Here is a 22,447-nt window from a genome sequence, read left to right on the forward strand (position 1 = left end):
TAAAGTTAAATTATGAGTAGCTTCTTATGAACTGCCAGGAAGCAAGCCATGCTTTCTTTATTACAGGAAAATAAGGGATTAAAATCCACCTGGGCAAGGGCAGAGAGGCTTGGTGGGCTTCTTTTCACATACTCCTATGAAAAACTGATTTCACATCCCCACTGGGGCACTGTCTGTGTGTGCCACTGTTCCTCTGCCCCTGAGATGAGATCTGATAGGTGGGGGCTTGTTTTATTAGTTTTTTCTTTTTGACAAATGCAAAGTATCCTGGATCTGTAAGCCACAGAGCTACTTTCCAACTCATTATCCAAATGCCACAAGAAATCTGGTGAGTCAAGATCTTTATATAAACCCCAAGCCCAAGTGAGTTATTTAGGAACTGCAGATGTTTTGGTTGTAAAGCAGTAGTGTGTAGTGAGGGGAGAGGACTGGGGGTTCATCTCAGAGCTTCTGAAACTGAAAAACTCCTTGTTGGAGCGCAGTAACATCCTAAAATCAATCCTAGGAATCAAGGAAAAGCTAAACCAGCTGCAGGAAGAACATTCTGCTGGAAGGCACAAAAGCTTCTTATCAAAAGGACTGAGGCAAAAATCAAGAAGTGCTTAAATCACTGAAATGAGTGTGGGTCAGACATGGTGTGCACTGAGTTAAGATGCAACAGGTTGGGATTGCAGTGTAAATAGCTGGGTGATAGTTTTCATCTCCCAAATGATGTTTCTTCCTTTGGCCATGCCAGCCAAGTGTTCAAAATTGTTCTTTGTAAGAACACCACCAATGGAAGAGCTTTCTTCTGGCCTCTCACTTTCAGCTGGGGTGCTATAAAGCTGAGGCTGGAAGCCATCCTAAATTTAGCCTAAGAGAATTAATTGTGGCTGACCCTGTAATTTACCCACAGATTTGTCTAAGGTTCAGGTGTTTCCTGGCCAGAACAGCTGAGCTTTTTGAGAGAGCTTCTGGGCCAAGCAGCTGCAGTGTTGTAACCCAGGCAGGAGTCACTGCAGGGAGCCTTGGAAAGCCCTGCCCTGCAAAGTGGGAAGGACACAACCAGCTCTTGCATCTCTGCTTTCAGCAGGGAACATAAAACCAGGGAAAAACAGCAGCTTGCTCCCATGGAAGAGATGAGAAGAGGACTCAAGGTGCAGGTTGAGACATCCATTCCAATCTTCGGAATGCTGAGCCTCCCCAGGTGTTGGCAAGCCCTGGCTGCTGCCACAGGAAGCTGAGAGGTGCAGGGGAGAGGCTCCAAGGAGCTCTCGGGAAGCGTGATCCAGAGCGTGGAGCTGTCTGACTCCAACACTGCAACTGCTACATGAAACAAAGCACCGATAAAAATAGTGTGTTTTCTTGCCATGCTTCATTTCCTTCTGGATAGGATCAAAATGTCCCTGTTTGATTCTTTTCTTTGTACAACTTCAGTGAGTCATTGTGATCATAGCGCTCTGGCAGCATCTTGAAAAGCTCTGAAATACAAAATATTTCCCTGAAATTGCCAAATGTTTTACATGAAAGTGGCTACATTTCAGATAGTCCGGTCATGATCTTCCTGGGTTTTAACTCTGTCTGTCTGCATCCTGTGAAAGTTACTGATATTTTAAAGTAGTTGCCCGATGCTTTATGTGTTTTGGAGAATTAAAATGTATGTCATCCATCCCTTCTCCCCAAAAAAGTGTTTCCTTCCTTCTCCCCTGAAAGTGTTTATTTTTAGATAATAAAGGGATCATAGTCCTGCTAAGTACACAGACTATTTAAGATCTAGCATCCCTGTCATTTTCCCATGTCTCTAAGCATCTGTTGGAAAATAAATCAATCATTCTGTGCTGGATACCAGAGTATATTCCCTGGAACAGATCACATGCAGGGTGTTGTCAGTGATCCCTGGGACATTTTCTCAGCAGAGGTGTGAGACAGGTGCAGGAGGATTTGCCCACTTGAATGCTAAACTCTCCACAGAGGGATGGCTTTTATCACCCCTGCTAAAGCTGCCTGTTGTTGCCACTTTGCACACGGAGATATGGAATGTGTGCTATAAAAAGAGACTGCTGAGCTGTGTCTGCTCTCCTGAATTTCTCCCTGAGCACACTTACACCTGTGTGGCTCTCCTGAGCTGTGGGTTTGTCTTTAGCTCCATGGTGACCATGGATAACCTTTGATATCCCCACCAGGTTTCCTTATCTCCAGCACTGCTGGCTTCCCTACTGCAGGAATGTCTGTCTGTCAGGGAGATCAACACTGGTTTTGCTTGATCATTTTTATAAAATACATTCACCTTGGCCATACATTTTTGCTGTAATAGATTAAAAAATGCACTTTTTCTGGTTCAACAAGCCTCCTGTTGAGAGGAGGGTGATGCTGTGCCTCCTGTGCTTGGATTTGGTGAGGACACACAGTGTGAGGCTGCGGAGCAGTTGCAGAGCCTGTGTGTGTGACAGCTCTGCTGTTACCTGTGATGAGGGGCTGAACGTGGGCATCTGGGCTTGACATGCGCTGTTGGCAAAGATTAATTGTCCAGGCAGCTGCAGTGTCCAGACAAACATCTCGCAGCAGCCCAGGCCATATGTTCCTGCAGCATTAATGCTGCCCTGTCGCAGTGCTTACAGGATATTTTATATCTGATACGGGCCAAGGCAGGTTGGGAAAAGCAGAGAAAATGTCCTGACCCTTGGTATCACCCCGCCACCATCTCTGTCTCTGCAGTGACAGTTCCTAGCAGAATAGAAGTGAGAAGAGATTTCTAGAGCATTGTCTGGTTTATCTCTCCTGTTTCCAGGACACTTGTTCAGATTCATCTTCATGAAATCTTGGATATCTAGATTTTGATTGATAGGTGGTTAATTCATTACATCCATCAGGCTGGGATGAGAGGTAGCAGTGGCTGGACTGCAAATCAGGGCTCTTGAGCAGCTGAGGACAGGTTTGCATCTCTAAAACTTCTATTTCTATTTGATTTTAAAATTCTAAACATCATTTCATTGGATGTTGCAAGGCTTTTTGAGGGTTTTCAGACTTTCAGTTCCATGAGTGAGGGTGGCAGAGCAGCAAGCTGGCAGCAGGGACATTCCAAAGGCACATCCTGACTCCTGCCAGTACCACAGAGGTGTGACCCTGGGCTGGCTGGAGGAAGGGGAGCAGCAGAGAAGCCCTTGGTGGTGGCTGGGATAGGGACAGTGCTGTTCCTCCAGGGGTCAGAGGCATGTTCATCCCCACAGACCCCTGAGCAGATGCTGCTCAGGCTCAGGTGCTGCTGCTTGTGTTGGTCATTGTCACCAAACCAATGGAACTGGGCTGGGTTTGTGACCCAGACCTGCTGCTCCAGCTCCAGAGGCGGCGTGGGGAGCAGTCCAGCCCTTCTGTGGATTTTCCTGTCACTGCTAACTCCTGCTATTCCTCGGGTGAAGCAGCCTCCTCCTCCTGCCTGATTCTTTCAGTGCTGTCCCAGTACATTTGACATCACCATCATTTCCATGTTTAGTGAGTTATATATTTTTGAAATGCTTTGTGACACTTGTAAATGAAGCAGGTAGAGAAAGTAGATTTTGGAAAAGTGGGAACATCTGGTGCTTGCATGTTTTGGTCGATGCGTTGGTGAAATTAATACAGTTCTAAAGTGGAGAAAAAAAATGACACCTTGAAGTTGTGAGTTAATTAGCTGTGACTCTCAGGTGCTTGGGGGCAGGGCTGGGATTGTCATGCTCTGACTGCAGATGGCTCCTCACACCTGGCACCTCTCCAGGTCATTCTGCTGCAGCAAGAGCAGGACCAGGCTGTTGAGATTGGTTTCTCAACGTTCAAAGAGGCTTTTGTGGTCCTTTAAGTGACCAGTTAGTGGACACAGCGTAAGCTCTGTGACCCAGCAGCACCTGTAGCATTTGTTCTGCTAAGAAAAACTAGGATCTGGTGTAAATTCTGGTTTTAGTGTTTGAAGAAAATTAGGAGAGGGTATTCAGAAGAAGCATTTCCTGTTCTCTGGCTTATCTGGCTTATTCACAGCCACAGCAGAAATCTGAAGTCATTACAACAATTACTGGCAAGATTCAGAGAAAACCTGCAAGGAAAAGTGATAAATCAAAATTTATCTTTAATTTTGTATTTGCATATTGTTTCTACTTCAGTCTGTATAAGATTAATCCTTTTTTGACCTTTTTACTGAGGTTTTGGCAAGTAGCAAATGCAGCCTTGAGTGTACTAAATGTCATCCTGTCTAAAATACTTAACAACACAGCCTGCACTGGGAAAGTAACACCTTGTTACCATGAGCTGCTAAAGACAGGTGAAACCAGCTCTTGTGAAAACTTGCCAAGTGGTTTTGCTTCTAATAACTATCCATAATAAACATAGAAGTAGTATGAGTTGGATGGATGTGAGAGCAACAAAATTAAACACTTCTGTGTTTAAATATCAAGTTCCTCAAAACTTATTAAACTTGCTTTGTCTGCTGCTGAGTTCATTGAATAAACACACAGGAGGTAATAATTTCATTGGGATATGTTTTAAAAATCCAGAGGTGTTTTACAGGTCATCAATGCCGCACTGGCTCTGGCTGCTAAACCCCAAAGCAAACTGGCTCAGGAGAACATGGATCTGTTCAAGGAGCAGTGGGAGAGGCAAGTCCGCGTGCTGACGGATGCCGTGGATGACATCACTTCCATCGATGACTTCCTGGCTGTCTCAGGTAACAGGGCTCCTGGCTGAGAGATAATCACCCTCCTGAGAGCCTAGTCCTGGAAAGGGGTGATTTGGACATGTGTTCTGGAGTCTGTGAGGCTTTTGGAAGGGATGGTGTTGTCACACCTTAGCTGGGATCACCTTGTGCCCAGCAAGGTGTGAAAGTGCAGCAGGAGGTCTGGTTTCAAGGAGAAGACACTTTATGTCCCAAGGTTTGGAATTGCTGGCTGAACTCAGGGTGAATTACCATTTAGCTGCTGTAGACAAGGATCACCAGTAACTCAGGGGGAAATAGAAAATGTTTATGTCCAAGGTAGGAGCTAGCAGAAAAAATGATCCCTCAGGTTACCTTAGACTGCCATGTAAATAAAACTGAATATCAAACCATGGTTGTACAAGTTAATTAAAATAAAACTGTTCATACCATGTCAGCTTTAGTAAAGTTTTAAGACTTCTTAAAAGAGATTGGATCATTATAATAGATTAATAATTACATTTGGCAAAGTACTTGCCAAGATAATCTGTTTTATCAGCATTTTGATAAAGACCCACTATCAGCTGCTGTGACCTAAAAATAATGGGGGCATTTTTATTTCCACATCCTTTAATTGTGCTCTAGTCAGAGGACACGGAGATGTAACCATGTGAATTGTGTCTGCAGTAGTGTTCACAAATCACCACTGCAAGCTGGGACTCTAATTTCCGTGGTGCATGCAGGTTTGGGCATCTGAAGTGACCTAAAACATCCAGTTGTAAAGAGTGATTTCACAGGAGGGTGTGTGGAGTCAGACGTATCATGTGAACATAGGTAGAAAATGTAGATGAGAAATTAAGGTCCTGAATTAAGAGACAGTAATTTTTTAATTCTTAATAAAAACCAAATTAAAGCCAAAGTGGTGTTCCTGTGATGAGTCACCTGCATTGTCATACACACTGTATTTTGGCTCCCTGGGTTCTCAATAAAATTCCTGTTTGCAATGAGTGAGCATAAACTTCTTGGGCAGTTCAGTGTCTGAGCTCATTGTATCTGTGGGTGCTCCCTGGGCAGCAGCAACTGGAATTGCACAGCTGGGAGGAGCCTCTTTTGGGGAAATCTGTGCAGAGGGAATTGTGTGCTGAAGTTCAAGGCTCCACTTGAAGCTTTCCCACAAGTGTACAAACATGGGAGAAGGAAAAGCTGGGAGTCCATACAAACACAGCCTGTGTGGAGCTGCCAAAATCACTTTCCTTCCCTTGTAGTCCAGGTTTAGCACCACAAGACTCAAGTGAATTGTGGGCAGGACAACCCCATCTTCTGCAGGGATGCAGGTTAGAACAGAACTGGGGTTTTGGTTAAATAACCAAATCAATTGCATGGCTGTACTCTCAGGAGCTTGGCAGTAAGCAGAGAAGGTTTCTTTCCTGGGGTGGTGGCACATTGACTCATGAGAGTTCACCTCGAGTGAGTGCTCACCACCCAAAATGGAGCCAAGGAAATGTATTTTGAGACAACTCCAGATATTCAAGTGCATTCAGTAATTATTTATATGTGTGTGTTATTGAAGAGATGGTAGAAAAATATTAAAGCAATAAATACTCTTTTAAATATTATTTGTTTGAACATTGATAAATGTTTTCCATATAATGCCACAACTCCAATTCATCTGCTAGAAGTCTCGACTTCTCTTTGGATAAAGTCATGGCGAGTATGATTTATATCAAGTGCTGTTTGGGGTTATTAGGATGTTTCTATCAGTTACCAACTGGGATGTAAGCAGAATTTAAAGGAGTTCTTGTGAGTGCATGAGTGTGTGGATATATAAATATGTATGTAAGCCATCCCACATCCCTACTGTGTGGTGTGCTGAAGTTAAGGCTTCACCATTCAGCTCATGCTACGGAATTGTGTGAATTATCCACAAGTAAAGGCTTGAAAGAGATGCTGGGTTTAGGTAACAGCAGAACATCCTAGAAGAAGGATCCTTCAGTGCACAGTGCACAGGTGAGCTTGCAGGTGACAGCACTTTCACAGGTGCAGCAGCAGAAGGGCCCTGTTGAGTTGGGGCAGGCTCACTGTCAGGATGGAGATGGATGGCACAGGAGCCCTGTACCCCAGAGCTGTGTGTGTGCCTCTAGCCATGAGTGATGTGCAGCTCAGGGAGCTCCAGCATCAGAGGTGCTATCTCCTGAACAGTCCTTGACAGATTTTTCTTATTTAAGCTGGTGTTAGTTGTTCTTTCGACCATTATAAACTGCTGGCACCTCCATCATCCTGTGCAAAGATTCACAGCTGAAGTGTGCTCCCTGTGAAGAACCTCCTTGTTTCGCACTGTCACCTTTTTGCTTCATTTGATGCCCCTACTTGTACTAAAGATGGTGAAAAGGTTTTTTCCCCCTTCTGTCTCTTCATGTTGTTTGCAAACGTGCAGAGTTCTGCCATGCACTTTGTCAGTCATCACTTCCCTGACTGCACAGCCTCTGCCTGTTTCATTATTCCTCATTTCAAAGCTCTCCTGTACCTTCTGTAATTCTTATCCTTCTTATCAATGCCTTCCTGAAGCACACTGGTTGTGTTGGTGTGCCCACTATCTCTGTTCTTTAGAGCAGTTGCTGATAGCACCATGTAATTGTCAAATTCAATGTTCTGAAATTACCTGAATCTCCTTTGAAACCCTCTTTAAAAGCCATTCCATTTTCTGCCTTCTGTTCCTCTGCTGCTGACAGAGGTTTATGCCACAGATTGCCCATCTCAGTGGAACTATTTTTTCTGAAGAGCCTCCCAGTGAATATTGCCTGGATGAACGCTGTATTTACAAGAGTGTGAAGTCCCCAGTGTTTGCTCCATGTGCTGCCTGACCTGGCTCCTGCAGTGCCCCTTGGCAGCAGAGGTTCAGTGTGGAAATGGTTCTGAGGCCTTCCACAAGAGGTGCAGCAGTTGTGTTTATGAATCTGTGGCTTCATCTCCTGACTGTTGCTCTTTGATTTTGATCTCCTGTAGCCCTCAGACTCCCTCACAGGCAGCTGGGGTTGTTTGGAAAAGCATTGCTTCATCCCTTTAATGTGGAGGTGGATGGAGGTGGAAGGTGTTTGGTGGGTGTGGATTGAGGATTGACAGTCGTGGGTGACTTTTTATTCTGTAGCTTTTCACAGCTTAATGTATTTCCTTGTTTGGTCTAAAAATCATTTATATGGAAAAAATACCTTTCCTTTTACCTTGTTGCCCAACCACATCATTTTCCCTGTAGCTATTTTGGTGGGACAAGATCCCTTTGCTGTTGCCTGTGCTATGTTGTGTTGCTGTGGGATGTTTCTCCTGCTCAGCAGGGGGTTTGGATGTGGGACAGCCTTCTCCCATCTCCAGAGGTGCTGGTGGGGAACCCATGCCCTGTGTGCCAGTAGGATGGGGAGTACTGGGTGTATTTACAAGGACTCAGCACAGTGTCAGATCTTATCTGTTATCATCCATCTGGAAAATATCTCCAGAACAGATAGACCTGACAGTCCTGCAGTTCCCTGGGCCCTTTGCAAGCTGCCCTGTGGGTTATCTCCCTCTAGAAGGGACTTTCTGGCCACTTCACATCTGCAAAAGGCATTAAATGATCAGCAGACATTTAAATATTCACCTTCATTTTGTCCATGCCTTTTATTAAAGTTCGGATAATCCAAAGAGGCTTTTAAATGGTCTGTGGCTTAATTTATTCATTTAGGAATTGAAGCAATAAACAGTCTGTGTTTTGGCCTGGTGCCGAAGCTTTTTTTTTTGGGCTCTTGCAGCTCCCAGGGCTGTCTCTTCTTTAACTACCCTCTGTGCTTGCTGTGGCTCCTGTGCCTGCTCACTGACTTGTCAAATCACTAATGAACCTGCTCTTTGCTCTCTCAGGGCCACATTCTGCCCTCAGCTGAACCTGCTCAGGCTGAGTTGCTTCAGAGGGATTTCACAAGTGTAATTTTTGCCCAGGTTACTTACTGAAGTCTTGCAATATTGCACCTGGCTGTGTTAATTTTATGTAAATCAGGCGTAACTTCCCACAGCAATCCTTTCAGGCAGTTCCTCCAAATCCTCTCCCAGCCAACACTATGAGCTTCTTGTCTCTACAAACTCTTGCAAAATTACTCTTTTACTACCTGCAGAGGGAATAAAAGCCACTTGCATGGGTTGGCACTGTAGAAAGATTAAGTCAATGGTAATTAACACTGGAAACTTATTTTAAGTGACAGAGCAGAAATGTTTCCAAGTTGGTTTCTTACCAAGCAGCCCAAATGCTGCTGTTGGATGATGATACCAAAACATTAGTCCTGGTACATTAAAGAGTTCTCTAGCAGAGTTTGGAAGTCCCTAATAACAGTTTGGGAGATCTTCAGGGTAGGTTTCCCCAAATAAGGATCCCAATTTCTTTATGCATCTTTAGAAACCTCTTAGAGGGTTTTTCCCATTTTGGGCTTCTTGGACTCAATGAATAGGGAAAATATCTCTTTACAAAGCCAGAAAATGTATATTTAAAAAGCTAATTGCAAACAGAGGTCTTGCCTTTGTTTTTTTGTTTGTTTTCTGGAGAGTCAGTGAGTGCTGTGTGGTTGGAATGCTTTCCACATTATTCACTGCATACATTATGTGTCAGATGGGAATGGGCGACTGACAGTATAATGTGCTCGGATGGAATGTGTGTGGCTGTAGGAAAACACTCTGGAGGAAGCTGGAAACATGCACCAAGTGTCTGTTGGAGTGTTGAGGGGAGTAGGTGTGGTGCTGGGGAGGTGCCCATCACCGCACGTGCACTGGCAGGGGAGTGGTTTGCAGGTATTTGAAATAAGGGCTTGGGCAGTCCAGGGGAGAAATATGGAAAGAAACCAGGGGAGAACTCAGCAGAACTCAGCTTTCCTGTTGGTAAAATCGAGTACAAACAGGGACAGGACGTGTGGAGGCCACTTGGTGAATGGATTGACGGTTTTTTGACACCTCCTGTGGAAGGGCAGCTCTTTGCTGGTTGTAGTGACCTTCACATTAATGCCTGACAGCATCTCCATGGAGCTTCTGTAGAGCAGGTCCCACCCTGAGCAATTGCCACGCTGCTGACTGTGACAGAAGAGACATTACCATCTAAATCCTCCTTCTTTTACCTCCAGAGAATCACATTTTAGAAGATGTAAACAAATGTGTCATCGCTCTCCAAGAAAAGGATGTGGACGGCTTAGACCGCACGGCCGGCGCGATCCGGGGCCGCGCCGCTCGGGTCATTCACGTGGTCACCTCGGAGATGGACAACTACGAACCTGGAGTGTACACTGAGAAGGTGCTGGAGGCAACCAAGTTACTGTCCAACACAGGTAAGGGTCATTCACTCCCAGGAGCCCTGAACTGCTGTTGCTTGAAAGCTCGTGGGCAGCTGGGTACCCGTGTACCTGTGAAATCTGTTAAAGACTCAATTTGCTGTAATGCGGTTTAGTGGGAGTTGTTTGCAAAACTGTTGCAAAGTGAGAAGTGTGATTTTGCTGTGTTGACTGGCTCAAAGCTCAGCTGTGCACAAGGTGTCCCTGAGTGTGTTCACTGTCATGGACTGGGCTGTGGGAACCAAAACACCGGGAATGAGTCCCAGGCGTGAGTGGATGCTTGGAAGTTGTGCTGTGCTCATCTTGTATTATTGCACCAGGCTCTGCAGCTGTTCACAGTCCAGAAGGAAGATCACATTTCCCCAGCAGAATAAATGTAGGGTAATAATTAGGGTAAATGTTGTAAAGTGTGTTTTCAGCTGTTGAAAGAGCATTGTAAGTTGTAGTGCCCCACACATAAACACCAAATCAGGGCGTTCCCTGTGACATCCATAAGGGTGAGGGGTGATTCTGGCTGCTTCAGTGGCAGCCACTCATTGCTGGTTTTGCTTTAATTACTTTGATGAAGAATCAAGGATGACACTGAAGAAACAGCAGACTCTAACTGGTTCTGGCATGTTCTTCCTGGGGCACCATGAATCACTGAAATGCAGCAGTACAACCTGCCCCCTTCCAGTACTTCTTAAACTTGAATTTCCTGATGGTAGCATGATTTTTCCCCCCCAAAAAAATGATGTACATCTGCAGGGAACATCAAGAAAACAATTAATATGCTATCCCGTAGTTTCTAGGGGCTTCCCCAGGTGTTTCCTCCTTGTCCATTAGAAGGGTGTGATAAACTTCACTGTCCAAGGGGAAAACACCAAAGAGCAGCAGCATAAGCAGAAAAGGGGCTGGATTGAGACTTCACCTGCTGTACTCGATGTTGTGATTTCAGTGGAAGGACTGCACACCTTCCAGGACAGTTTAGAGCAAGGCAGGAGCGGGAGGCAGAGCGGCTCGGGTGGGACTGACCTCTTTGCGCTCTGCTGCAGTCATGCCGCGCTTCACGGAGCAGGTGGAAGCGGCAGTGGAGGCGCTGAGCTCCGACCCTGCCCAGCCCATGGACGAGAACGAGTTCATCGACGCCTCCCGCCTGGTGTACGACGGCATCCGCGACATCAGGAAAGCCGTGCTCATGATCCGGGTAAGCTCAGCTTCTCCGACAGCTTTCCCTGCCTCTGTTCGACTGACAGCCATCAGGATAATGGAGAGCAGACAGGAGAAGATTTTCATTTAGCTTCTATTAACATTCAGAGTCTTAAAATGTGCTAATCGCTGTGGAGCACTTGAGAAGTGCGTTTGGATTCAGATTCATTAACCAGATCTGAGCATCGATGATGGCCTGAGTTGTGATGTTAAATACCCTTCATGCATCTTTTGTAATCTCATGGTAATGCCTGGCTCGTTAATGTGCTAAAATCAGTGACCTTTCAGTTAACAACAGCAAATTAATTCAGAACTATAGATGCTTGTTGATGGTTTGAGAGCTTAGAAATAAAACCTAATGGCTCTTCATTAAGTAAATTTTGAGAATTAATGTTAGTTAGTCAAAAGGAAGCTGAGATGAGTTTGGTCTGTAGTTCCTAGAGCATGTAATTTGTTAATTGGCTAACCTAGGTAAACAGGGGCAGCTCACAGAGGCCTCGAGTCCTGTGTGCTTGCAGTGGGTGTGACTTGGGAGCCCTAATTTCTGGTAGGCCAGATACAGAAGGTCGCAGATGGTTGTAGGGATGCAGAAAAAGAAGTTCTGGTTGCAGCTGATCCATGGACCTGTTTCTTGGATCTTACTGGGGCAAAAATGGGAAGGAGCCAGACATAGTGAAGACAAATATAGGGGGTTTATTCATTTTTTTCTTCTTTTCCTTGTATTCCTTTGAGAAACTGCTGTCATCTTTCAGAGTGGTGACCATGGCAGATGCGGCTTGGTGGTCAGTAAATCAAGAATGTACAGTCCCAGAAGATATGTGATTACAGTAACCATTGCAGTGGCATCTTCCATGTTTGCTGCTTAAAGCAAAGGATCAGATGGGAAACCAGGAGAAAAGCTGGCAACCACATCTGTGCTCCCCATGGAATTTTTTTCAGACAAGCTCAGGGTTTTTAGACAGCCAGTGATAGTTGAGGATATCAAAGCCTTCCTGCTATGCAGACAGAGGATGTGATTCCCCCCTGCTAATGCCCTTGTTGCTCAAGGAGAGGGGGGTGGGCTGCCAGTCCCAGTGGGCAGCAATTATTGGGGCTGGCAGTGCCAGGAATGCTGACATTTGCCCTGTGCCAGCCTCTGGGGCCAGGGAGCCACAGCTCCACTGCCAGCAGCCAATAGCAGCTCCCTGGCCACACAACAACCACCTAGAAGGAAGTTAAAATATTAGCAGTTGTCATCCAGAGAGTTTATTTTGGGATTAAAGAGGCATCCAAATCTCTCCAGGGCTTGGTGTAACCCTGCTCACAGGGGCTTATTCACTTCAGCTCTATCCAGGGGCTCTTGCTCTTTACAGGGACCAGCAGGAAAAGCCACTGCAACACCTCATTTTTGTGTTTATGCAGGGTATTTTCAAAACTGCCATCTCACTATGTCTGTGTTTATTGAAGAGAAGCCCTTCCCCCCATCCCTGCTGCCCAGGTTCATCACCCCAGAGGAGTTTCTGCCTTTGGTGGCACTTGAAAGGCAGAGTTACACTTTGTGTGTCCCTGGGCGTTGGGAGGGATGGGCAGAGGGGAGTCACAGACAGAATCAGGTACAGCAGAACTGTTTTCTTTTTAAAATTAAAAAATGCTTTTTCATTTTTTAAAAATATTGATACACTGAGCTACTTCTTAGTGTGTGTCCCTCCACTGATGTTGTTCTCCAGGGCCTGGAGAGGAGAATGAAATACCCAAAGTCCTGATTGTCTCCCTACTCACCTTTGGTTTTTGGCAATTATTTTGCGTGTCCATCTCTATTTTCACTGTATCACAAAGTGTCTGTAGTGGAAGAGAAGTCTGTGAAATTCAAATCATAGGGAAAAAATCTAAGGAACAGGGATTTTATTTGCATCTTATTTGTTAATCACAATTTATTGCATTTATCAGTGAAGTTCTTTGTTGGCCCAGCTCTGGAGACTTGTTGTGAACTGCCACTTTAGCAAAGGTGTAGTATTTTGACAAACATGCTGTTTAAACTTGATAGGCTTTATAAAAAGTTTGCCAGCTACAGACTGGCAGTAGCAAAAATAAATCCTAGGCAAGCAGGAACTAGGTCAGATGTGTTTAGCCTGCAGCATAAAAGCTGGCCCTTACTAGCTGAAATTTTTCAGCTTTTCCCGAGGGATAAGGATAAGTTTTGAGATATTTTATCTGTTGTTAATTTAGTCAATGCTTTGATTCATAATTGTGCTGAAGACACTGTCTGTGCTTTTGAACCAGCCCTTAGAGCTGTGTGTAATTCCAGCTTCAGAATCTCGAGTGAAGCTTTTACATTTAACCAACTTGCAAAAGCACTGTTCGCTATGCAAGAACTTTTTTCTGTCTTTCAGATGCTGAGTGCATTAATGTCCTAACAAATCTCAGCTGTTTAGTTACTGCTGTGTGATTCTGGGGATCCCTATGGTGTTTAACAGGAGCAGTCAAGCACATAAAATCACACGTGTTCAGAGCTGAATACAGTCCCTGTATTTACCTTTTTGTTGAAAACCTGGAATAATTTTTACCTCCACTGATAGCCATTCTCTCTGCTTGAAAAATAATATTCTTGTTGGTTTTCAGAGCCATGAAATCTGTAGTTTGACTCTGCTTGAATGCTTTTTCCTCAGACTCCTGAAGAGCTGGATGATTCTGACTTTGAGACTGAGGATTTCGACGTCCGGAGCAGAACCAGCATCCAGACTGAGGATGATCAGCTCATTGCTGGACAGAGTGCAAGGGTAAGGCACAAACCTCAGCTTTGTCAAAGTGGGACCTGCCTTCAGGACACACTTCAGCTTGCTGTGAAAACCTAGGTTAAATTTGGGGGGGTGGTGATAAAAATGCTGGATCAGAAAACTTGCATTCTTTGTTTCCAGCATTCTTCTGCAAAGGAGGTTGAGTGAAATGTAGTTGGTCTGATGGATGTGAGAAACATCTGTGCTTTATTTTGGGTATTTTGGGTATTCTGAAAGATCAAAATCCTTTTAGGACCAAGAAACTACATCACATTTTGGTATCACAGACATTGTAGTCGGGTCAGCTTCTGCAGGGAGGTACAGGGCAGATCACTCAATTGAATTAATGTTATTTTCAACAGACAAACATTAACTTTATGAGGAAAAAATCTTCCCAAAATGTCTTTTCACACATGTGCTGGTGTGTGTTTGGTCACTGAGCATTTATCAAGACAACATTGAGAGGAACTCAGAAGTGAAATAATTTCAGCTAACTGCATTTCCTGTGACTCAAAAATTAAAGCATTGATAGGCAATATATAATCATTAAGAGGTGGAACCCTAAAATCACTGCATTGAAGGAAGACCAGGCCTTACCTATTGCTTTTATTTGACACAGCCCCTCTGGATCGATAACAATTTACACTCTTGGGAAAGTGCCATGGCAGATTTTTTGTGGAGGCTCTTCCTGCCAGGCAAGAAGTAGCCAGACCTTATTTATCAAACCTGGGCCACGTTGGCTTGGGAATTACACCAGCTGGGAGTATTTTTATGCTCCCCTCCCTTGCACAAGCACCTTCTATGCTTGGACCCTCGCCCCCTTCTATTTAAATGCAGACATTGCTCATTTACCTCTTAGCACAGCTGCTGCCAGAGGATTTTTAGTACCAAAGGCTCCTTTTTGCCTGCTCCTGGAGGCATCTGTGCTCCCAGTATTTATGAAGGCAAGGCCATGGAGTCTTACACAGGCTATAAACCCAGTCTGAGAGATTTTATTTGGGAGTAAGCACATACTCTTTATTTTCACTTACTCTTTCTTCAGCAGACATGTTTCAAAAGAGTACAGCTAGCTTTTTGCAGGGAAGAGACTGGTAATATTTCTTATTATCCTCAATACCCAAGTGGAACTTAATTTTAAAATGTTGAAATTTTCTGCAAAAGACAAGTCCTTCTTCTTCATGCAGTTTTATTTTCAGGGATGGTAATATGTGGCAAATCTGTTTGGAGTCTTAACAGTTTTATCATGCAAAGGGCCATATTTTAAGTGTCAACTTGTCTTTCTGGGCACTTTTTCTTTAAAAAGAGTATAAACTTTGATTCAAAATGGAAGCAAATGGCTCTGTAAAGCCTCTAGGTAGAGGATTGCTATTAAAGTTTTATCCCCCATCTACATGACTGAAATTGGTTATTAGTGAAATGTTTCAAAAAGCCTCTACAAGGCAGCAGGAGGCCATGTGAGAAAACTCTTCTCTTCCAGGCTATCATGGCTCAGCTCCCTCAAGAGCAGAAAGCCAAGATTGCTGAGCAGGTTGCCAGCTTCCAGGAGGAAAAGAGTAAATTGGATGCTGAAGTGTCAAAATGGGATGACAGTGGCAATGACATCATTGTCTTGGCCAAACAGATGTGTATGATCATGATGGAAATGACAGACTTCACCAGGTGAGGCTTTTTAATTTGTGCTTGCTCCGAGCTGCCTGGGCTGCTGGGCTTTCAATGAGACATGGTACAAGTTCTGCTAAGAGACTCACTTCTTATAATTTCTTTTAAATGGTGCCCTGTTCCAGCTGCATATTAACTGGGGAGATGCATTATTGTGCAGTGGCTGGGTGGTAATAACTGTTTAAATTGATCTACAGATACACAGCAGTTACTGCCTGTCTTTCTTTCTTTCTTAAGGGTGATTCTTGTCCCCAGGAATATATGTGTATATATATATATATATATACATACACTTGCTCACTTCTTTACAGCATTAAATTCAATGGGCTTCTCAATATTGCCATACTGCAAAAATAGTTCCTAGTACAGTTATTTGCAGAGGAAAGAGAGGGTTTTTGATGCCTTTTGAAATTAATTTACCAGATTTTATATAACGCTGTTTTTTAAACTTCATGTTCCATTTCATAAAAATTGCAAATCTGTCTTTTAAAATGTTATCTCTTATCATCATTAAGCTGTTCAAAGCAGTAAAATTTAAGATGTTTTTATTCCTAGATTTAAGCTAAATGTGGGGAAGAGCTGAAAGGGGGTAACTCTTGAAAATGAAGGTGCTGTAATGGCTGCACCAGCCTTCTCCTGCCCTTCGGGTGAGGAATCACTGCCAGCACAGTGTGGAACAGAATGAGAAAAGGGACACAGTTCACTGCTGTGGTTTCCTGGTGCTAGGAGGGAGCGTCTGCTCTGTTTTGCAGGGGGAAAGGTCCTCTGAAGAACACGTCAGATGTGATCAGTGCAGCCAAGAAGATCGCAGAGGCTGGGTCCAGGATGGACAAGCTGGGCCGGACCATTGCTGACCACGTAAGTCACAGTCTTGGAGCCTCCAGCACCAAGGAGCAAGAGATCTTTCAGTACTGCAGGCATGATGAAGAGATGAAAATGTGTTTGCTTTTGGGGTGTTTTAACTCATTTTCCAGATCAGCTGCTAGAAAATTCTGTTCTTTCTGTTCTTTCCGGCTGCTCTCCTGCCTCCCTGAGCAGTGACACAGCAGCTCCTTGGCTGGAGTCAGGCACCTGGCATTTTGTGCCAGCCCTGCTTCAGGTCACGTAGAGCAGGGCAGTGCCAGTGCTGAGCAGGACCCAGGCTGGGCTCACGTCACACCCAGAGCACTCCTGGTGCTTCCCAAAGCACAGACTGCAGGACCTGCACCTGCACAATGGCACCTGGCCTATTGCACAACCTTTAATGCTGGGTTTGAGGCAGCTTTGTAAGATGGACAATTTTCAGATGCTCCACAGACTGAGTGGGGAGGGTGTCAGAGCTCTGTGGTGCTTTTTCACTGTCCAGTCAGAGCTGATAGACTTGGAGCAAGGCCTGCAGTGACCCAGGTGTGGCTGGGAAGGAATTCTTACAGGATTCAACGAGCATGGCCAGCTCAGAGATTTATTTATGCAATGCCTGTCCTGAGCCACTTAGAAACTGGGCCAAGCAAGAGCACCTTTGGTCTCAGCCCACACCCAAAGAGCAGGGAAACATCAACATTAGTAATACTATTCCACCTTCAAGAGAAAATCTGAAATGCAGGGAGGTTAAGTCTGAGATCATGGACTAAACTTTGTTTTCTCAGTTGTCACTTGCTTTCCAGGCCTTTTCAGGATGGAAATTTGTACTGCAAGGTTTTAACTGAACCAGTGTCACTTTGAAAGTAAATCATTGCAGTGCAGGATTCTCTCTTAATGTTGCATTCAGAGGTGCTTGTCTACACCCTCCTTTATTAATGATGCAGTGAGAAATGTTCAGTGGGGAGATAAATTTGATAAGTGTTTTTTCAAATGGCTTTCCTTGCTACAGCACTTTGACAGCCTTGTTTCTGCAAGAACCAGGTGTGCTGCTGGTGTAGGTAAATGAAGCAAGGAGCAGTTTGTGTTCAAGGTCTCAGGGGAGCTTGGGCTGAAGGTTTACAATGCCTTTTTCTTTTTTTTTAAATTCACATGTTTTATGCAAAGTTGGTATATGGTTTTCTGTACCAAGCCATTTCAAAATATAAAAGAAAACTACTTTCAGTAGCAGTAAGGTCCTTAAAAATGTAACAGATTAAGCACATGTTTGAAGATAAATATGAGCAGCACTGTACAGTTAGTCATTTTGACAAGAATATAGCTTTTTCCTGACTCCATACTCTGCTAATACTTTGAGCCTGCATATTTCATTAGTTGTGCTTCCATACTCTTTAGAAACATGTTAATGTGGAGCAGTGTGACAGCTACAGAGCAGGAGCAGCTCCTGGTTCCTGCTGTCCCTGCCCCTGGAGGGAGCACATGGAGGGGCTGTGTCCTGTGGGCTGGGTGACACCAGAGCTGTGACCCCTCGTGTCAGTGTGCCAGCAGCTCCCAGCTCTGCCATCAGGCCCTTCTGCAGCACACTCTCTGGAGCTCCAAGAGCTGCTGTCCCAGGAATTCCCTGTCTCTTGGGAAGAGTTCTGCCATCAGCTGCAGGTTCTCCCCGAGGTTTCCATCCCTCACTCCAAGCAGCTGCTGCTTGCTGGGAACAGGAGAATATGAAGCAGTTATGAGCACAACACAGATGACAATGATTTGTAGCAAGGGTTCTCTCTATTGTTTATTTTTTCAATGTCAGAACACCTACAAAGCCAGAGGAACTTTCTGTTCCTTTTTTCCTTTCGTAGCGGTGGGAGGCCGAGGTTACATCAGTTCTGATCCCCCAGTGAGAAGCAGCTGAGGGTGAGGGTAGGGGCTGCCCCACTTCCCAGTGAAATGCTCCAGCAGCCTCGTGCTGGGAAGACTGGTCCCTGCTGGGGGGCTTGGGGTGGGGACCCTGGGCCCAGGCTGGTGGCAGCTGCTGGCACACATAGTCAGTGCCCATCCTCCCAGGGAGCAGCTTCCCCAAAACAGCTGCTGGCAGCTCCTGCTGGGCCCAGTGGGCACCCAGGGCTGAGGGGCATTTTTTGGGGAATTCCTGGTGCAGCAGGGCCCATTCCCAAAGGGAGAATCAGTGAGAGGGAGAAGCTCTGGGGTTGCTGGCTTTCCCCTGCAGCCACTGAGGCTGTGTCCATCAGCACACACCACCAGGGCTCTGCTGTCTTCCCCTGCCCCTCTTCTCTGCAAAAACAGAGAAAATGGTGATTCTGCTTCTCTGCAGGCTCAGCTGGGGTGGCAGGAACTGAAAGTTGGGGGTGTTTGCTGTGTCCAGGATGGAGCCTGGATTTCACCCTGGAGCAGCCAGCTTAGCTTTTGCCAGTAACCTTCCCTGAGTGTGTGACAGCAGCTCAGTTTGTGGGCTTTGGGAAGGTGGGGTGTTCATTTCCATCTGCACTGCACTCCCTGCTGGGCTGTGCTGTGGGAGTCCTCCCATGGGCTGTGTCTGTGCAAACCCATCCATCTCTGCAGATGGGGGTTGTGGCTGTGGGTTAGTCCAGTAATGTCATCATTCTTGATCAGTGTTCAAATTGTTGCCTTTTGGGTTTTTTGATTTTTACTCGAGTGCTCCTGCCTAGGAAAGGACAGGGCTCCTGCAGGCACCCGCAGTGCCTTTTGTTGATGTTCTTTTTTATCTCATGTTACATCTTAATTTAAACCTCATCTGTCTTTGAGCTGAATCCTCGATCCTGCCTGCAGAAATAGCACACACAGGAGAGGATCTGGGTTTCCATCTCACACTGGATTGATGTACACAGCCCAGTGATGATTCCTATTCCATGAAGGTTTTGCTGCCTTCCTCAGCTATTGGTGAATGTGGAGCAGTCTCCTGCTTTGAGAGTCTTTCCTTGAAGGGTTTCACAGCCCCACAGAGTAGCTGGAATTGTTGAGCCATCCCCTGATGTGCTGTACTGGGCATTTGTCAGCCCTTGAGCTGCTGCACTGCTGTGCTGCTCACTCGCTGTGTTAGATGAGCTCTTTGGGAGATGGAGAGCAGTTTCCAAAATGGTAATTTGGGCTTTTCATTAGCTCTTTGGCCAGGGCTATTTGTGGACTTGCTCTTAAACATCTTGTACTGCTGACTGATATTGATTAGCTTAAAAAATTAACCTGCAAGCTTTGCTGCTTCGTTAGGCAGGGCTTCACTGCACTGACGGAAGCTGCATGTCTGCATTGAGAGTTGCAATTACTTTGGGTGGTCCATAATTTCCCTTGGGTCTAAGAAGGTGGTTTTATTTCTCTTGGTGGGGTCAGATGCCCATAAACCCATGCAGATCTCCCAGTGCAGTGCCCCTGTGTGTGTGTGTGTGTGTGTGAGCTCTGTAGACACATCATTGCAGCACCTGAGTTACCTCTACTCAGCACAGAGACCACTTTGCCTTGCAAAAGCCACTTTTTCTGGCCCTGGAAAAAAACAAATCTATGTGTTAGCTGCACTCACCTTCACTGCAGAGGGAAATGCCTGTTCTGGCAGATTGAGTGCTGTTGGGAAGGAAGTGCTCCGTGTGAGTGGGACCCTGTTTGCACATTCCTGTGTGTGCACCACAATCTGCTCCTCTTTTATACAAAGAAAAGAGTTTCAGCTTCCATCTCATAGCTAAGGAGAGGAGGTCTGCAGGGAGAATCAGGGCTCAGAGCTGCTGCTCACAGCCAGGAGAGGATTTTTACCTTTCCCTCAGAGGGGAGGAGAGGCTGCATGCAATGCAACAACCCTCAGCTGGAGTGAAGCATTAAGTAATGAAGCAGTGCCACATTGAAGATTAATCTTTCAGCCATGCCATGTCCATTATGAATCTTCATCAGATGGTCCATTGCACAGGATCAGGGTCTTAGGTGAAATGGAATTTTGCTGTGAACAGGGGTGTGTGGAAAAGAGCTCTTCAATCACTCTGGATGGGGTGCAGCTGCCCAGAGGCTGGAGATCCCTGCAGGGTGTAGTCCTGTCCCTGGATAATGCCAGGTGTATTCCACTGCTACAGCTGAAACAATGCTGGGCACAGTGCAGCCTGCCTTAGAGCAGGAGATAAGGATCAGTGGGAGTCTGATAGTGGTTTTGTCCAGGAGGCCTGTGGATGCTGGGTGGGAAGATGAGATGATGGATGGCCATTTCCAGGGAACAGGAGCTGTCTGTGAGGTACAAGTGATGCTTCTCTGGAGTACAGAGCAGGACTTAAGTAACGTGGGATGTGACCCAGTAGGTGGTGTGTTGTGGGTGTGTGTGTGAGCACGTGGGCTGCCCCTGCAGCTGAGGTGGCCCATGGGGGACCTGCTGCTGGCACCCCATTGCTGCTGCTGCTGCTAAATGGGCTGCAGCGCTGGTGAGAGCAGCAGAACCCTTCCCACAGCCTTTATGTCCTACAGAGCCTGCTCTGGACTGTGGCTGCTCCTCAGCTGGGCTCCCCTCTGGTCTGGAAATCCAGCCTGAGCCTGGCTCATCCGTGGCTCATTCTTCGGTTCTGTCCCAGAAAATGCCACTTTCCCAAACTGCACAGAGGACTCCTGCAGAGCCTTGTATGCAAAGCTGAAAAAGTTAAATTTCTCTTACGGATGAGTGCTGCAGCAAGCACCTTAAAAATGTCATTTTTTGCCTGGTTAGGAACCTGCTTTCCCCACTGCTGCAAGATGGGAGCAGAAGTCAGGAAAATCTCTGTTTACTGCATGTAATTGAGTCAGAGTCAGGTTTATCATTTTCAAGCTTGGAATACTTAAGATTGAGGATTGAGGGAGGAATTGGTAACACCCGGTATTTGCAGCTTCAGATCTTGGGTGTCAGACCATTGCTTCTGTGTCCTGTGTACAGGAAGGACCTTTTACAGCTGGCAGACCTGCTCTGGGGAGGGCAAATAGTCCTCCTTCTCTTCCTCTTCCTCCTCCCTGGGAGGGCTGCTGAAGGGCAGTGCAAGGAGCCTGTGCAGTGCTGGCCCTGCGTTTTAGATGGGTCTCACGCTGCTCAGCTGTCCCAAGCCCAGGCTCAGCAGCGAGGGCAGCGCTGTCCCGGCCATCCCCTGCTCCAGGGGAGGTGCCTGGGCTGTGCCTGGCTCCTGGCCCAGCGTGGTGCTGCTGACCAGCTGTGCCCGTGTCGCCCGCAGTGCCCGGACTCGGCGTGCAAGCAGGACCTGCTGGCCTACCTGCAGCGCATCGCGCTCTACTGCCACCAGCTCAACATCTGCAGCAAGGTGAAGGCCGAGGTGCAGAACCTGGGCGGGGAGCTCGTCGTCTCTGGGGTAAGTATGGCACACGCCTGCCTCAGGCAGCTTTGCTCCCACAGGGAACGGTTATTCCATGCTGAGCCTTTGTGTTAAACCCCACAGAACAGAGACTGGAGATGCTGGAGCATTCCGAGTTCTAACGGATGCAGAGTTTGTGTTGCTGCCTCGCTGTTCTGGGGAGGAACTCTTGCTGTGAAAATACAGACTTCACATTTCCTTACTCAACAGTGTTTGTAGACAGACTCACTTCACCTCTGTGTAATCTGTTTTCCAGACTGCTTTTCACTCTTAGTGAGGTTAAATCACTTTATCAGCACAGCCAAACCTGCCCCATGTCTCTGCACAGCCTTGGAACATGCTGGGGTTCTGCAACACTCCAGAGATGTTAATATTTCAGGATAGCTGTGCCCTGAAGAGTGCTGGGATTTTTAGTGGCTGCTCTGGTTTCTGACAGCTGGAAGCTGCCCCAGGCCAGCTTGCTTCCTTATTCCAGCCATTACTTTGCAAATAATTTTTTTCACTGTAGTTCATGAAATGCTGCCTCCTAAGAGGATTCTGTATGACAGATATTTGGGGAGAGGGAAGTGGAGCTAAATTCTTAATTTCTTCTGGCATACTCTTCCTTGCCCTGCATAGGCACGTTTGGTCACTTCTGGTGCTTTTGCCCAGCTGTGTCAGGACTGAGGAAGGAGGTTGGAAGAAGGGACAGAACTGGCCCTTGGATAGTCCAGAATT

The 22,447-nt window shown here is 46.0% G+C and overlaps 1 protein-coding gene across 1 annotated transcript in view; it reads left to right on the top strand.

The window, feature by feature from the left end:
• CTNNA1 (catenin alpha 1) overlaps window positions 1-22,447 on the top strand; it is a 117,507-nt gene that overhangs the window by 92,241 nt on the left and 2,819 nt on the right. Inside the window, exons 11-17 of the mRNA XM_039699431.1 lie at window positions 4,513-4,669; window positions 9,766-9,966; window positions 11,004-11,155; window positions 13,803-13,913; window positions 15,388-15,569; window positions 16,322-16,427; window positions 21,593-21,727. Coding sequence (XP_039555365.1) covers window positions 4,513-4,669; window positions 9,766-9,966; window positions 11,004-11,155; window positions 13,803-13,913; window positions 15,388-15,569; window positions 16,322-16,427; window positions 21,593-21,727 — 1,044 coding nt within the window. The remainder of the gene's footprint in view (window positions 1-4,512; window positions 4,670-9,765; window positions 9,967-11,003; window positions 11,156-13,802; window positions 13,914-15,387; window positions 15,570-16,321; window positions 16,428-21,592; window positions 21,728-22,447) is intronic.

This window comes from Passer montanus, unplaced genomic scaffold (genome assembly GCF_014805655.1).
Source record: "Passer montanus isolate IOZ18808 unplaced genomic scaffold, ASM1480565v1 scaffold133, whole genome shotgun sequence".
Taxonomy (NCBI): domain Eukaryota; kingdom Metazoa; phylum Chordata; class Aves; order Passeriformes; family Passeridae; genus Passer; species Passer montanus.